We start from the raw sequence: 15,939 nt of genomic DNA, 5'->3' as shown, positions 1-15,939 counted from the left end.
GTGTCAAAGATGTTTGAGGATATTGAAAATGTCTTTTTCATTATTTAACAAACACATTTAAGAGATTTAAACTAAAAATGTCCCTTAATATTTGTGTTCAGGCTAAAAAAAAAAAAAAAAAAAGAATAACTTTAAACTCTCAAACATCTACATCAACCTCGGAGATGCGTGACGGTCTCGAGCTTCTTCTTTTTCTGTGGTTTTACAGCCGCCGTGTGCTGCAGTTAAATCCTGAAGACGGTTAATAAACTCTTGAACTCGTCCTTTAATATCATCTGAAGCATTTCAGCCAGCGTGTGAACACAGATGTGAATCTTTATGGGTTATTTACTTATTTCTAGTTCTAGTGTTTTTATTGACCCGGCGGAGTTCAATATTTTTTTGTAGCTTCTTTAAGAGGACGACGTGGTGACAGAGACTCGGAAATAAAATACAAATAAAAAACAGGAAGAAACACGGTGAGAGAAATAAAACTAACAGACGGAGCGAAGCAGGTAGAAAATACATAGCTGGCATTCTGTGAGAGAAGTGAGAGAAGTGAGGCCGTCACTCTAAACCACAGGGAGTCTCTCACACACACACACACACACACACACACACACACACACACACACACACACACACACGAGAGTCAGAAAACAAACGGTCAGTGAACGTCTCAGCTGGTTTTGTTCTCATCGATATATTGATGATACCTTCTAATGCAATGATTTCTCTGTCTCATAAGTTAATATGCTGCATATATTGATCTATTTAAGGACCGTTATCAGCCTGTTAATAATAATGTTGTTCAGTCTCTACATTTTTTTTTTTTCACTAGATGAATCCAAACAGATAAAAACAGTTTGTGTGTAAATCTGTAAAATTGTTTTTTAATGAAGGTTCAGTTTAAAGAATATAAATGTCCCACTAAGAGGAGAAAAACTCTGCTTGTCCTTTTATTCCACCATTAAATCTTATAAAAGACTTCATGTCACAGGCTTCACAAACACAAAGAGAACTTTTCAGAAAATTGATTTTGTCCAATCGGCCGTTAAATCCCCCAAAATATTTCATGTACAGTTGAATTATCAAGTCATCATGAAGTCATCGTCACATTTTTTTTATTGAAATATAGATATTCTGTCATCTGCGTTGTGGTTGATCTTTCTGTTGCTAACTTTTTTTCTTCCATTCATTTTCTCCCATATTGAAATTAGTGTTTAATTTAGTAACTTTACCAAACAACAAACAATTAAGGACGTGACATAGTCTAAACATCGTTTGTTTCCTCCAATCAGCAGCAAGTTTGAAATGTTCACGAGGGAAAAATCTGCAAATGAGCTTTTAGAGGAGTTTAAAAAGGAAATGAAAAACAAAAAAGGAGGAAAGAAGGAGAGAAAAGGTTTGAATTTGACCTCAGTGAATGCAGTCAGTCAGCTCTGACCTCAGGTGTGTGTGTGTGTGTGTGTGAGTGTGTGTGTGTGTGTGTGTGTGTGTGTGTGTGTGTGTGTGTGAGAGTGTGAGTGGGGGGGGTGGGGGGGTCGGGAGGGTCGGGGTCAGTGAGTCCATCACGAGGCTCGGTGCCCTGGTGAAGCGCTGTGACTCCCATTGTTTCGTATCCTGAAATAGTCTGCTGGGACCTGCAGCAACAATGGACCCAGACAATCAAAGAGTGGCAACCTCACACACACACGCACACACACACACACACACACACACACGCACACACACACGCACACACACACACACACACACACACACACACACACACACTGATCCAGGAGCCGGTTGACTCGATGGAGTTGCTGCGGTGTGTCTGTTGGTCAGTAATGAGGCTGATTGTCAGCGGAGGTTAATGAGTTGAAGCCTCATGGAGACGAGCAGAGAGACACACTGATGGACACACACACACTCACACACACACACACACACACACACACACACACACACACACACACTCACACTCACACTCCACGAGATAAGATAATGGGGCTTCTGTACTCGGCCTCTCCTGCCAAATGTGTGTTTGTTTTGTCTGATTGTGTAGTTTGTGTGTTTTTTGTGGCCGGAGGGGAAACTATGATTTAAAATCTCAGCCGCTGACTCAGACGTTGTCGGAGGTGAAGCGGATGAAATTTGACAGATTCTTATTAAAGTTTAGTAAAGTTTCCACATCAAGCAGCCGCAGCAACATTTCCTTTAATTATGAAGATATTTCAGTCGTATAATATTTGAGTTTTGTGGTCATGTGCTGAATATTTCAGCTTGTTTCTAATGCAAATCAAAGTATTTTCTAAAATAACTTCTTCATTTTAGGATGATTTTTATTGGTAAAAGTGTTTTTCTTTTGTTAAAAAGACTCAATAATAATCTCGTTGTATAGGGGACAACATCAATGAGGTTCCTGCACCCGGTAACATGAATAATTAATATTTTTATTCCAGATTATTTTGTGTCGCTTGCTTGAGGACGTTCAGGTGATTCCAGGTGTCGTGGGACCAAACACTCCAGAAACAATCCAGCAAACTGCTTTGTGCTTTTGTTGCTGGCCGATTGATTGAAAATAGTTTTAATGTCTCATGTTTCAGACGTCTCTGACATTCAGAGTGACTGTGATCATCTTCAGTCCATTCGAAGCTCTAAAAGATAAATAAAAAACACCTGACGTGCTCCGAAACACGAGTGATTTTTCAATATTGAAGCATTAGTTGCACAGAAATTGTAAAAAGTTGAAGAATCTCTCGGTTATTCAAGACGTTAAAGTGACGCGAGTGTTTCTGACAGTTTGTCCTCGTTCTGTTTGTTTAGTCGTTCAGTATTTCATCATGTTTATTGAATTTGGCCCTTTTTTTTTTTTTTGAAGACCTTTTACACCGAGGCTCCACGTTTCTGTTTGTGATCAGATCTTATTTACTTTTTACTGTTTGTTCCTCTGTTTGTGCACTCTTACATGTTTTTTTTTTTTATTTATTTTTCTGGCCCCGCTTGTTGCAGATCTGCACGGATGTAATCAGGTTTGATAAAAGCTGCGTGTTCACCACGGAGGGAGGCGATCTAAAGTTCACCGAAGGCCGCACCTCCTCGTGTTTCTGTCACCGTGTGCTACACGTCCACAAAGTTTCATTTTCTTCACTTCTGAAGACTGAAAAGTAAAAAAAAAGAAAAAAAAAAGAAATGTCTGTCTTGTTGCTGATGATTCATTTTACTAGTATTGCACAACTTTAACTAATTTCCACGGCTGAGAAATTTATATCTCGACAAATGCAGGGTGGTTTCAAGTTTTATTGCTTTTTGTTGATCGTGCAAAATTCCTGTTTAAGAATCCAAAGTTTCCTCCTGAATGACGGGAAGAGTTTTCCTGCATTCGTCAGTTTGCATGAAACGTGTGCAAACCCAGAATGATGCACAAAGTGTATTAATCCTAAATCAAAACAAACGAAAGTCTAAATCACAATTATTTTATGAACTACAACTAGAATAAACATAAATACGGGTGTCACGTCACTTCACTTGCATCAAATCCCAGAAGCAGCCGGAAGTCACTTATTCATGCATTTATTTAACAGCGAATGTATAAACTTTATACAAGAAATGCAGCGCAAAGTCTTTTACAGCAAGAAAATAACATGCAGTGTTTCACATTCAAAGGAACATTTAAAAATATAGAAAATAAATCAAATGCACAATTAAGAGATGAGAGATGAGCCCACAGACAGTTTTAGTGAAAATACTTTAATTGTGCATTTTGGTTTAAGCTGCAGACAGTTCACACATTTAAATCTCCTCGTTTGTCTGTAAATGCTGAAGTGAACTTGACGACTCCGTCACATCGTGTTCGTGATGTTCGATGAACCTTCGCTCTCGTCCTTCAGCGTGCTGCTTGTGTCGTTTTTCATCCGGCTGCAGATTTCTTTGCAGCCTTTCAACTTAAACCTGAACACTTTTTCTGGCTTCTTCAGCAGACGCTCGCTGGTCGGACACTAAATATGTGTTTCAATATGAATGTGAGCGCTCAGAAAGACAAACTCCCGGTGTGTGATGTCCTAATATGGATGTTGGATCACAGACTGAACCTCTGGACCGTCTTCAGCTTTAAAATCCGACTTATTTCACTTCAGAGCCAGAAAATAAAAAATAAAAAACATATTCCTGGAAGATTACCCAGAGTTCTGCTGGCTGACGTTATCTGGCCGCCTCGTGTGTTTGTAGAAAGTATTTTTGATAGACTGAACGGTGGGAAAGCAGATTTCTGTTTGATTGTTGGACTAAATATTTTCATTCTGTGACGTCATTGTTGCTCCAAAAGCTTCGTCTGCGTTAACCAGAGGAAATTAAAAATAATCACCTGCTTCCTCGTCTTAAAAGCCGCGGCCCACTTTTAAAGTTTATTTTTTAAAACTCGCATTAAAAACCTTTTACGAGCGTTTGTCGACTTTCCAAAGTTCAGATTCACTTCTGATCTGCAGGTTTAATCAGCTGAATGAGGACTATTATTTAGATTTGGATCATTTTTCTGTTCAGAAGTTGAAGAAAATTTATTTTTTTTATGGTTTTCAGAGTGAAAAAAAAAATGCATCTGTGAGTTCATTTTGGAAAAACTTAAAATACCTAATTTAAATAGTTTAATTTTATTGTGGTTTAGGGCTGTTGTTTGAGTTTGTTCTGAGTTTAAATGTTTAAAAGCATCAGTCGGTGTTTTCCTTTTCAGGTTTTACTGTCGATAAAATCACGATTACACTTATTTTCTAGTTGTAATCCACTATATTAAAGAAGTAATGAGATTTTCCAGAGTTTAACATTTAAATCCACCAGGAAGTAAAGCAGCTTCAGTCTTTATGTGTTTAGGACGATGTTCCAGTAATAAATGAGGAAATTCAGATGAACACCTGACTGGATATTTCCTGGGATAACCTGTAGTATTGTTTTTAAAAATGTATGTTGTATTTTCATGTTAAGCAAGTTTTTTTTTAATAGCACTTAACTCGTATGTTAATTTTAATCAAGTTCTTGTATTTGTCATCGAAATGATAGAAGTAGGTCAAAGGTTTAATAATGAGTCAGAAGTACAATAGTACAAATGTGTGTGTGTGTGTGTGTGTGTGTGTGTGTGTGTGTGTGTGTGTGTGTGTGTGTGTGTGTGTGTGTGTGTGTGTGTGTGTGAGATGGAAACTCTTCACACAGGAAGCCATTCACGTTCATATCTTACCTCTCTATACATCTCTGCTTCTCTGTTTCTGTCTTTACTCTCTGATGTTTACCTTATTTTTCTTTCCATCACACTGGAACAGTTGTTTACATCTTTTTTTTTTTTAAACTGATCATCGCACACGGCGACCTGCACTGACTTCCTGCTGCAGCTCAGACGGGGAGATCCCGGAGAAAAGATCAGAAGCAGCATGAGTCAAAGACTTCAGTCAGTTTGACCTAAAGACGAAAACACCTGCGACGTCAGGTTGAACGTTGTTATCGGCACACTGACAGCTGTTTCTGTTGTTTGATCACTGATGGATATAAAAGAGTTCGTAGCTTCAGGTCTGTAAAATGGTTCTGATCCAGAAGTGTCTTCAGCTGCAATACCAGCGAGTGCCACTAGAGGTCGGCTCCAAAAAGCCTCCGGCTCCATAGACTCCCATTCAACTTCTCTCATCAAATCCAAAGTGAATAAAATGTGTCCATCAGTTATCTCGGTGTTGTTAGCTAAAGTCACTCCTTCTTATTAGTTTTCTGGAGGTCCATCTGAAAATAATCCCTCATTCATTAGAAAAGAAGATTCAAGAAGACCTGTTTTTGGGGGGGGCGTGTCTGTTTGATTGACAGGCCTGTGGTGCAGTCAGGTTACAGCTATCGGTGGGCGGGACGTAGTATCGTCAGGTTTCCAATCAGATCGCTCAGCTCCACCGCTGGCTCCTCCCCCAGCTCGTCCAAATATGGTCACTTCCTGCTGCAAACTGCTCCGAACTAGCAAAGATGGTGACGGACAGAATCTGAACTGGAGGATTCATAACGTTCACAAACCAACGATGACATCACTGAAAAAGTTCACTCAACTTGAAAAGCTTTATTTTGGATGTGTAGGTTGAATATGTCTCGACGTGGTAATGAACCCGTGTGAAGGGGAGTCGCAGGCTGCAGGAGAACAAACCTCTTCGCTGTGTTTCCACTGAAGGACGTTTTGTGTTTTAAAGTTGTGACGGAGCCGTGAAACGAAATGTGAAACGGTGAAAGGTCACATGAGCATTTACGTGACGAGGTTCCTTCAGTCTGCCGGGAAAATAAAAAAGATCCTCAAACAGTGAGTGGATTCACGGCGGGAGTTTAAAGTCCGTTTATTCCAAACAAATAACGTGTGAAAGAACCGAACGTAGGTCAATCTGAGGAGATTCATCTCTGCACAAAACTTTAAGAGCGTGAAGCACAAAGTGCCGGTGTGACCGCGTTTTGTTTGTGTTGCAGGAGCAGCTCGGAGCGGCGGAAGGAGAAGTCGCGGGACGCGGCGCGCTGCCGGCGCAGCAAAGAGACGGAGGTCTTCTACGAGCTCGCCCACCAGCTGCCGCTGCCGCACACCGTCAGCTCACACCTGGACAAGGCCTCCATCATGAGGCTGGCCATCAGCTTCCTGCGCACACGCAAGCTGCTCGCCACCAGTACGACACACACACACACACACACACACACACACACACACACACACACACACACACACACACACACAAGCCACGCCCCCTTTCTCCTGCGCGTTCTCTGATTGGTCTTTGTGTCTAATTCTCCAGTAAAGTAGGAAAGCATTTCTTCTCCTCGTCGTAGTTAAAATTAGAAGACGCAGACCGATTGTTCTGGGATTCCTGCGCTGCGTCGCTGATTGGAAATGAGGTCAGAGAACATGAAAAGTTTGAACGACGTCAGCGGAGAACAACACGGCTCGTACAAATACGGAACAAATAAACAAGAACTTTACCTGAACAGAGCTGCAAAACAGATTGTGCTCCACGGGAGAGGAGGAAGTGAGGCGTTAACCCTCGAAGGCCTGTAAACATCCGGATTGTTCTTCAAAAGTAAATCTAAATAATAATAATGAAATCAAATCTAAAGTTAAAGCAGCAATCAGGAACATTTCTGATATTATTATTATTTAAGTAAATTATTTAATGACTGTAGAGAAAAACTGAATACCTGTTGTGTAATTTCATACGTGCTTTCCTGTGATTTATATTTTAAAAACTGGTGAACAATAACTGAGCTCAAAACCATTCATAACAACATGAACAGGAAAGTATTTCAATTCATACAAGATCGTATCTTTAGCTGTCAATCTTGACATTTTAATCTGCCATTAATCTTTTCTTTATATAACTTTTAATTTATTATTATTTTTTATTTTTTTATTGGCTGTTCTACATTGTTCGGAGCGGAAACACTGATACATACAACCACAGCTTCCTTAAACAACCACGGCTTCCTATTTCTTCTGATTCATCATTAATCAGGAATTTCATCTTTTTTATTTTTTTTATTTATACAGCAGCTTGAACAGTTTCACAGTTAGACGGAGAAAATCTAAAATAATCACAGATGAGGAAATTAATATTTCTAAAGCTCAATAAGAAATAAAAGTAAATAACAAATATAAAGCACTGAAATGATATTAATGTTAATAAACGTTACCTCCTGATAAGTTAAAATGCTTCTTTTTAAATACGATTTGAAAGAATATGTAATCAGCAAATTTTTGTTTAATTGTGAAAAACACGTTACAACAAAAATGCATTTTGTTTAAAGTATCCAGTGTAAAATCTTCACTGGTAAACACATTAATTAAGTTCATTTCTGTCAGGTCACAGGATTAGATCACAAACAACAACATCAACAACAAAAACACAACAACTGCATCTCGATATGGAAAAAGCTTCAGTTTCACATTCCAAGATCTGGAGATGTATCTTCCTGTTAAACATCTTGTCGCCACACAAACACAATTTTGCGTGACCTGCACCTTTAAATTCATTAACATGTCCTGAAATTCCCGGACAGGGAGGAGGAGGAGGAGGAGGAGGAGGAGGAGAGAGTACATGAGGACAGAGTACATGAGGACAGCGGTGGAGGTAATGAGGGCAGTGAAGCGGTGGGTGAGGGAGGTGGAGGGGATGGAGGGGTGGGGGTGGAGGGGGAAGGGGGGAGGGGAGATGCAGTTGCAGATTATTTTATCGAGCCGCTTTGATTGTCCCGTGATGGAGCGACAGATTGGAGAGGAAGCAACCAGCTCTGCCCATCGTTGGGCCGCTGCTGGCATCACCACCGCCAGCCATAACACCCGACCGCCTTGGCGCCACACACACACACACACACACACACACACACACACACACACACACACACACACACACACACACACACACACACACACAGGCTGTACTTGCAGCAGCACATATGCGAGCTGCTGTAGAGAAGGGAACACCTCGGTTATGCAACATAAGCTCATTAGAGGCTGAAGAACTTTGATGTACAGATTAGGAGTCAGAGTCAAGACGTGACTGGTCTATAGTTTCCTCTGAAGTTTGACCTGGATTAAAACAAATATTTTAAAAAGCAGGGAGTTATTAGCAAAATGTGTTTGGGATGGAGAAATTAACATTCTGGGAAACAAACATCAAATATTATTAGAATAAAGACCTCATTTATTTTCTATCATCTCGAGACTCTCTCTCCACTCCGCTTCGCATTTCATATGTACACAGTTGGAGAGAGTCTGTTCACTCGGAGAACCGAGGTTACGATGCAACCACGCGTCCTCTATCGTCTGTCCACTCGGAGAACCGAGGTTACGATGCAACCACGCGTCCTCTATCGTCTGTCCACTCGGAGAACCGAGGTTACGATGCAACCACGCGTCCTCTATCGTCTCGAGACTCTCTCTCCAACTGCGTACATATGAAATATGTAACGGAGTTTGGAGACACCCCCCCCGCCCCTCTCCTCCCTCCCATCTTGCGAGTCCCCCCTTCAGCTCCCGGGGGTCCATGAGAAAGCTCCAGGTTCCCTCCCTGGTGGTCCGACGCGATCTGGGCCCGATTCCAAACTGGAGACCCGGGCCTCGCCGGGGGCCTTGAGAACCGCGGCTCTTATCTCAGGGAAGCACACTGGAGGAATTACAAGCTTCCCCATCCTCCCTCCCCCAACCCTCCCATCAACTACTGGGCTTTGTTGACACACACACACAGAAACACACACTCTTGAGCTGCAGCCCGGTCAGTGCTAGAAGTGGAGGTTTTTTTGTACCAATTAGCAGCTTGAGGTTTTTGTGTGAAGATGTCGGGATGCTCTGAACATATTTCAGCGTGGACATCGTGACGTTCTGCAGCTCGGGGCGTTGTTCGTTAAGGGCCGAGGATCATGAGGAAGAAGCTCCACCGGTTTGTTTTGTCCCCGAGCCAAAAGCTTGAAGAAGGAAAAACAAGCCTGACATACACACACACACACACACACACACACACACACACACACACACACACACACACACACACACACACACACACACACACACACACACACACACACACACTCACACCGATGTCCGTTTTCACGTTTTTAAACCGTCTCTCTCCTTCTTCCTCCTCCAGGCGGCAGCGACAGCGACGAGGACGGACAGATGGACGGCCTCTACCTGAAGTCTCTGGAGGGCTTCGTCACCGTGGTAACGGCCGACGGCGACATGATCTTCCTGTCCGAAAACATCAACAAGTTCATGGGACTCTCACAGGTACGCGACCACAAAAAAAAGATATACGTGCAGAACGTCACGTCTATATATATATAGATCTATAGATCTATAGATCTATATATATATAGATAGATATAACATAGAGACATACGTTTTCATGGTCTTCATGGTGAATGTACATCAGACAAAAGGATATTTTAAGATCCACCAAACATCATCAGCATATTACAAATTGTACGGACAAATAATATTTGCTTATGAACCACGAAGAGCCTGCTGTTATTTTCTTCTAGTTTTTCCTCAAAGCAGAAATAAACATTTAAATACTGAAAACATCCGTCTGCTCTTATTTAGTGTTTAATAATTGTTTTATTTACACTTATTTATTACAGCGTTATTAATGATGTTTTATTTCCTCTGGCTTTATCAACATTTTACTGTTGAAAATGATATATTTTATTGTATTAATCTGACTTTTGATTGCTTGAGTGTCATCTTTTATTGTTTATCTTTTATTATCTGAACTACCTGTCTTTTACTCTCTTCTGTTTTGAGGTGTGTTCAGGTTGTTTTTGTCAGTATTTACATTTGATTTATTTATTTGGTGCCATATCAGTAAAGTGTGAAGGATTTATTGTAAAACAGTCCGATCTTTTTAAAACCTGTTAATCTCATGATGTCCAGTATTTAGTTTTAACAGTTTTTCTTCGCCTCGGATGTTTTTATCAGACAGTTTTTTTCCGATTTGATTTGATTGATTCTGATATAAATAGCATCCTCGAGCATTTAAAAGCAGCGTCTGTTATTATTATTTTTCCGCAGCGTTCCTCGTAACATTCATTAAAACACCTTCAAACATCTCTTTTCTTTCCTCTCCCGGGATTTAAAATGTCTCGACGTCGGTTTCGCTTCATCACAAAAAAAGAATCTCTTGGGACAGATTTTTCTGATGTAAAGACGCCGAGCCGAGCAGACGCGGATGTAAAAACCGTCGGTCGGACGCGGCTGTTGTGTTTGGGAGAAATACCTCTCATGCCAGCGGTGTGTGTTCAGCGCAGACAGCGAGATTCAACTCTCAACACAATCGGCTTTCTTTTTTTTTTTTTTTCCACCCGTCTGGCAGCGACATGAAAAGCAAATCATGGAGGAGGGGAAGTTTACTGTAAACGGTGGAGCCACGGACTTTCTGTTTGTTTGGTGTGTGTGTGTGTGTGTGTGTGTGTGTGTGTGTGTGTGTGTGTGTGTGTGTGTGTGTGTGTGTGTGTAGGTGACACACTTTCTCGTGTTTGTTTGCCTGCTCACGTCTCAGCACCTAGTTCTTCTGTTTATCCCAAACGAGAGCCGTTGTTGTTGTTGTTGTTGTTGTTGTTGTTGCCACGAAGCAGCCCCGTGATGCAGAGTGCGACACGCAGAGAAACACGTATGTTGTAGTTCACCAGAGGTTTTTTGTTTTGTTGTGTTTTCCAGGTGGAGCTCACCGGTCAGAGCATCTTTGACTTCACCCACCCGTGTGACCACGAGGAGATCCGAGAGAACCTCAGCCTGAAGACGGCCGGTCAGCACGCCGTCTCGCACACGTCACTGTTTCTTCTTCATCACCTCGTAACAAAGATCTTTACAAACAAATCTGCCTTTTAACTTTCACATTCTCCTCTTTAGTCAAAAACTTAAAAAAAAACTTAAAAAAAGTTCACGTCTGTCTTGTTATTTCTCGACATTCAACGAGTCTAACTCAACCAGACGACACCATAAAATCATAAATGTGCTGAGTCGTTTAAATCCCATTCTGCCTTTCAGATTATGGGATATATTGAGTGCAAAGTTGAAGTCGTGACCTCGCTAAGGGATTTCCCTTAATTGAATTTGAAACAAATTTCTGGTACTGTTGCTGTGACGCGTGACCGCAGCTCCTTTAAATCGTCACCCGGAGCCGGTCGACACTCGTGTTGGTGCTCGTGTCACAGAAATTAGTCGACGGAAAACCAGGCAAGAAAAACACGTACGAGAGGACCGTTACGTCATCCTCAATATCTGATGAGCACGTGTTGAGAACAAACAGGAGGACACGGGGTCAAAGGTCAACCGGAGAGGAACCCAAAGACAGATACGGTGGAGGAGTTTTACATGTGTGTGTGTGTGTGTGTGTGTGTGTGTGTGTGTGTGTGTGTCTGTGTCTGTGTGAGTGTGTCTGTGTGTGTGTGTGTGTGTGTGTGTGTGTGTGCTCCCATCCTCCTGCTGCTTGCAGCTCTTATCCTCTTTCCTGCAACTCTACACACACACACACACACACACACACACACACACACACACACACACACACTGAGCTGTGGTTGATGACTCCGATCAGCAGTGGCCACAAAACGCACAAACAGAACTACACTCCGTATTTTATTAATCACACTCACTAATATATGAACAAACACTTTTTCTTGACTTGTAGAGATCTTTTTTTATTTATTTATTATTATTATTATTGTTTATTGTGCTCAAGTGTAACTATATAAAGATAAAGAGACACTCGTGAGGGTGGAGACTGACAAAAGACACACTTCACCACTTGGCTGTGCGGCTGCTTGAACTTCGGCCTCGTGATGTAACAGCTCGGCCTAATTTCACGTCCTCTGTGGACGTTTTCCCGGTCACACGGGGAACAGATAAGGGGAACTTTAACTCTGACTTTCTTTTTCTTTCTCTCAGCCACAAAAGAAAAGAAAGCAAAACATAGTTACAAATGTTAGTGACGATAATAATACCAATTATGATCTTCTATTCTTTTTTGCAGTTTTTATGCTTTAATTTAAGTGTTCAAACGACCTGAAAAAAATGGGTTCATTTTACTTTATTTTGAATTTACTTGTAACTCACAAATAACTAAACAAACAAGACCAAGCAGTAACAACTTAAAGTAAGGGGAGGAAAAAAAACTAAATACAAAAATCAAATTAGCAATAACTGCATCGTAGTGGAAAATGGGTTGAAATAAATATGATTAATAATAATAGTATAAAAGAACGTATGGTTTCGTAGTCATAACACATAAACAGAGAAAAGGGCCGAGACTAGTGATAATGATGCTGATAATAGTAATTAAAGAAGAAAGTAATAAAGCATTGTCTAAATGAAAAAATATTTCATTTATGTCTGTTTTAATTTAAGCAAAAAACAAACAAACCGAAAGCCTTGTTTTTAAAGTTGCGGTTCAGATCATAAATGTTGATAACTGACGTGTTTCCATTCCTGCTGCTGTTTCTGTGTTTTTCCAGGAAGCGGCTTCGGCAAAAAAGGCAAAGAGCTCAACACGGAGCGAGATTTCTTCATGAGGATGAAATGCACGGTGACCAACAGAGGACGCACCGTCAACCTCAAGTCGGCCAGCTGGAAGGTAACATCTGCTGCAGCTGCTGAGCAACACATCTGCAAACATCTGCACTCGTCCTCATACAGACATCGACGTCAGCTGGACGCACATCGGACAATAAGTTTGGTTCATTTTTGAGCGAATTCTCCTGCAAAGACTGCTTTAATTGAATAATTGTGAATGCACGGAGAGGTAAAATATCCAATAAACCCACATAAGAAAACGACGATTTAAAGAAAAGGGAGCAAAGTCGACATCATTGTGTCACAGAAAAAAAAAGAAAAAAAAAAATCTGTCTTCGTCCCTGAAATTTGTCTTTAAATCCAATTTTGTTAAAAACACAAAGTAAACATGAAACGCAACATGAAAAACGTGCACCTTTCCAGGTGCTGCACTGCACCGGCCACCTGAAGATGTACACCAGCTGCCCTCCGCGGGTAATGTGCGGCTTCAAAGAGCCTCCGCTCACCTGCGCCGTCCTGATGTGCGAACCGGTCCCGCACCCGTCCAACATGGACGCGCCGCTGGACAGCAAGACCTTCCTGAGCCGACACAGCATGGACATGAAGTTCACCTACTGCGACGATAAGTAAGCGCGAATCATACGAGCTCATTTAAATGCACATGAGTCATATTAGAGGCCTTAAAAATCAGACTATTATTTACAAACTATTATTTATTACTATTAATCGCTTAACTTTTTATTTCCTTCTTTAATCATCTACTCTGTAAAAAGTCAACAAGCTCAACAAATGCTCATTAGACGTTCAGAGAACCTTAGATTTTGTCCTGAAAAAAGTTATCTCACCTTTTATAAATGATGAAAAAAAAAAAAAAAAAAAAAAATTATTTATGGAAATAAAATCACCTTTAAAAGTTTGAAAAAAAAAAAAAAAAAAGGCACTTCTGGAATCACGTCCCTTAAAGAACCTCAGTAGAGTTCAACAGAACAGCTGCTTCATGGTGGAGTTCTGGCAGTTAAAACAACCTTTAAAGTCCTGCAAAGGTCACACACACACACACACACACACACACACACACACACACACACACACACACACACACACGAAGGGGCCTTTCTGAGTGATTGCAGCGTGCTTCACTGAGTCGGTTTGACTTGGCAAATGTAAGCAACAGACCGAACACTCGAGTTTAATAAGAGTTGTTACGTATCGCAGAGAAATGTGCCGACAGGCCTACACACACACACACACACACACACACACACACACACACACACACACACGTACGTCTCACAGCTGTCAATCAAGATGACGGCCGACGCCGCGTCACCGGGTGGGAGGGGGAGGTTCCAGGGATGTTCCCCTGTTGCAATGCAATGTCGAGTGTGCCGTCACCACGGCAACCGATGCTACACACGAAAACAGCTCGTCGCGGAACCGAAGAACCGATTAGTTTATTTCTTTGCAACCGGCACGAGGATGTGATGACAAAACACGCACGGTCCCGGGTCGGCGTTACGCAAGCGCACGCACGCAGACCTGTAATCTTATCAAGCTGCTCATGCGGGACAAAGGTTTCTTTCGGAGGGAGAGCGAACGCTCGCCGGTTGAACACGGCTGTGACGTCACCGCGCTGCAAACAAGGACCCATTTTTCCTTTCTTTTCCTTTTTTTTTTTTTTTGTGCCTTTTTTCGGTGCAATTTAATCGCTGCCCAAATCTTCTCTCCAATTACGCAAATGAGTTTGTTGTAGGTGGGTTCGCCCTCCTGGCTCAGCGGGGACTTAGACTCATTAGAGACGGGACAGAAAGTTTTCTTCGGCTCATGTCCGGCAATAAGCGAGAGGTCGAGGAAAGGGAGACAAAGAGGGGAGAGGGAGGGAGTCCAAACTCAGATTCACACAAAACTCACTCTAAGTCATTTTATTCGTGCCACTGTTAAAGGAGCGGTGCAGGAAAAAGGTGAAAGTACTTTAGATCCCGTGTTGGATTTGTCCCTTCTGGGCTACTGTAGAAACACGTGTGCTCTGTGGGGAAGGACCTTCTCCTCACGGTAGATACGAAGGGATCTTTCTAAAGTGTCCAAAACACTAAGATTCTTCTTTGCTTCCGGACTTTCTGACTTTTTCCGTTTGGTTGAAACCAAGAAGGTGTGAACGAAGCCTCAGACGACGATCCGGACTAAAAGACCGACAGAGACGGCTGCAGTCCGGATCAGTCCGGATCAGTCGATCAGTCCGGATCAGTCCGGATCAGTCGATCAGTCCGGATCAGTCCGGATCAGTCGATCAGTCCGGATCAGTCGATCAGTCCGGATCAGTCCGGATCCAACGGATCCACGCTTGTTGGATTTGTGTCTGTTTGTTAAATCTGATGTGAAGTAAACGGTGAAAACGACACAACGAGGAAATAAAAGAAATCATCGTCTTCATTATTATAATTTGATGCTTTTTTTTTTAAATTTAGTTTTATTTCCTTTTTCATTACTTCTCTACTTTTGCTGTGTTCCCGTCCTTCAACTGAACTTGTCCTTTGGTCTCTCTTCTTTTTCATTGGCTATTGGTCCTCTTCCCTTTAGGACTCGTCTCTCCTCCTCCCCCTCTCTCCTCCTCCCCCTCCCTCCTCCTCCCCCTCTCCTCCCCCTCCCTCCCTCTCTTTCTGCTCTCCGAGGCCTGCAGCTGTCAGCGTTATGTAATCTGCATCAGCAGACCTCTCGCTCTTTCTCTCTCACAATAAATCCACACAAAACATCGTCCGCGGACCGTTAATCTTCCTCCTCCGGCTCGTTATCTCACGAACGCATCGTCACGTTTTCCACAGAAATTCTGGGAATCCCGATCCGGGAATGTTTAATCAAGCTCGGTGTCGGACGATGGAGAGAAACTGGGACCTTTCAGGCCTTCGTGTTTGTCTGACGGGCAG

The 15,939-nt window shown here is 42.0% G+C and overlaps 1 protein-coding gene across 3 annotated transcripts in view; it reads left to right on the top strand.

Moving 5' to 3' along the window:
- Positions 1–15,939, top strand: part of epas1b (endothelial PAS domain protein 1b) — a 40,597-nt gene that overhangs the window by 11,742 nt on the left and 12,916 nt on the right. For all 3 annotated transcript variants that reach the window (XM_069144137.1, XM_069144135.1, XM_069144134.1), the window contains exons 2-6: positions 6,436–6,626; positions 9,597–9,736; positions 11,165–11,252; positions 12,961–13,079; positions 13,442–13,644. In XM_069144137.1, coding sequence (XP_069000238.1) covers positions 6,436–6,626; positions 9,597–9,736; positions 11,165–11,252; positions 12,961–13,079; positions 13,442–13,644 — 741 coding nt within the window. The remainder of the gene's footprint in view (positions 1–6,435; positions 6,627–9,596; positions 9,737–11,164; positions 11,253–12,960; positions 13,080–13,441; positions 13,645–15,939) is intronic.

This window comes from Embiotoca jacksoni, unplaced genomic scaffold, assembly GCF_022577435.1.
Source record: "Embiotoca jacksoni isolate LCO1_2020_lvr unplaced genomic scaffold, fEmbJac1.0.p SCAF_12, whole genome shotgun sequence".
Taxonomy (NCBI): Eukaryota; Metazoa; Chordata; class Actinopteri; family Embiotocidae; genus Embiotoca; species Embiotoca jacksoni.
The sequence above is the reverse complement of the archived record's forward strand: the minus strand, read 5'-3'. Positions and strand labels throughout refer to the sequence as shown.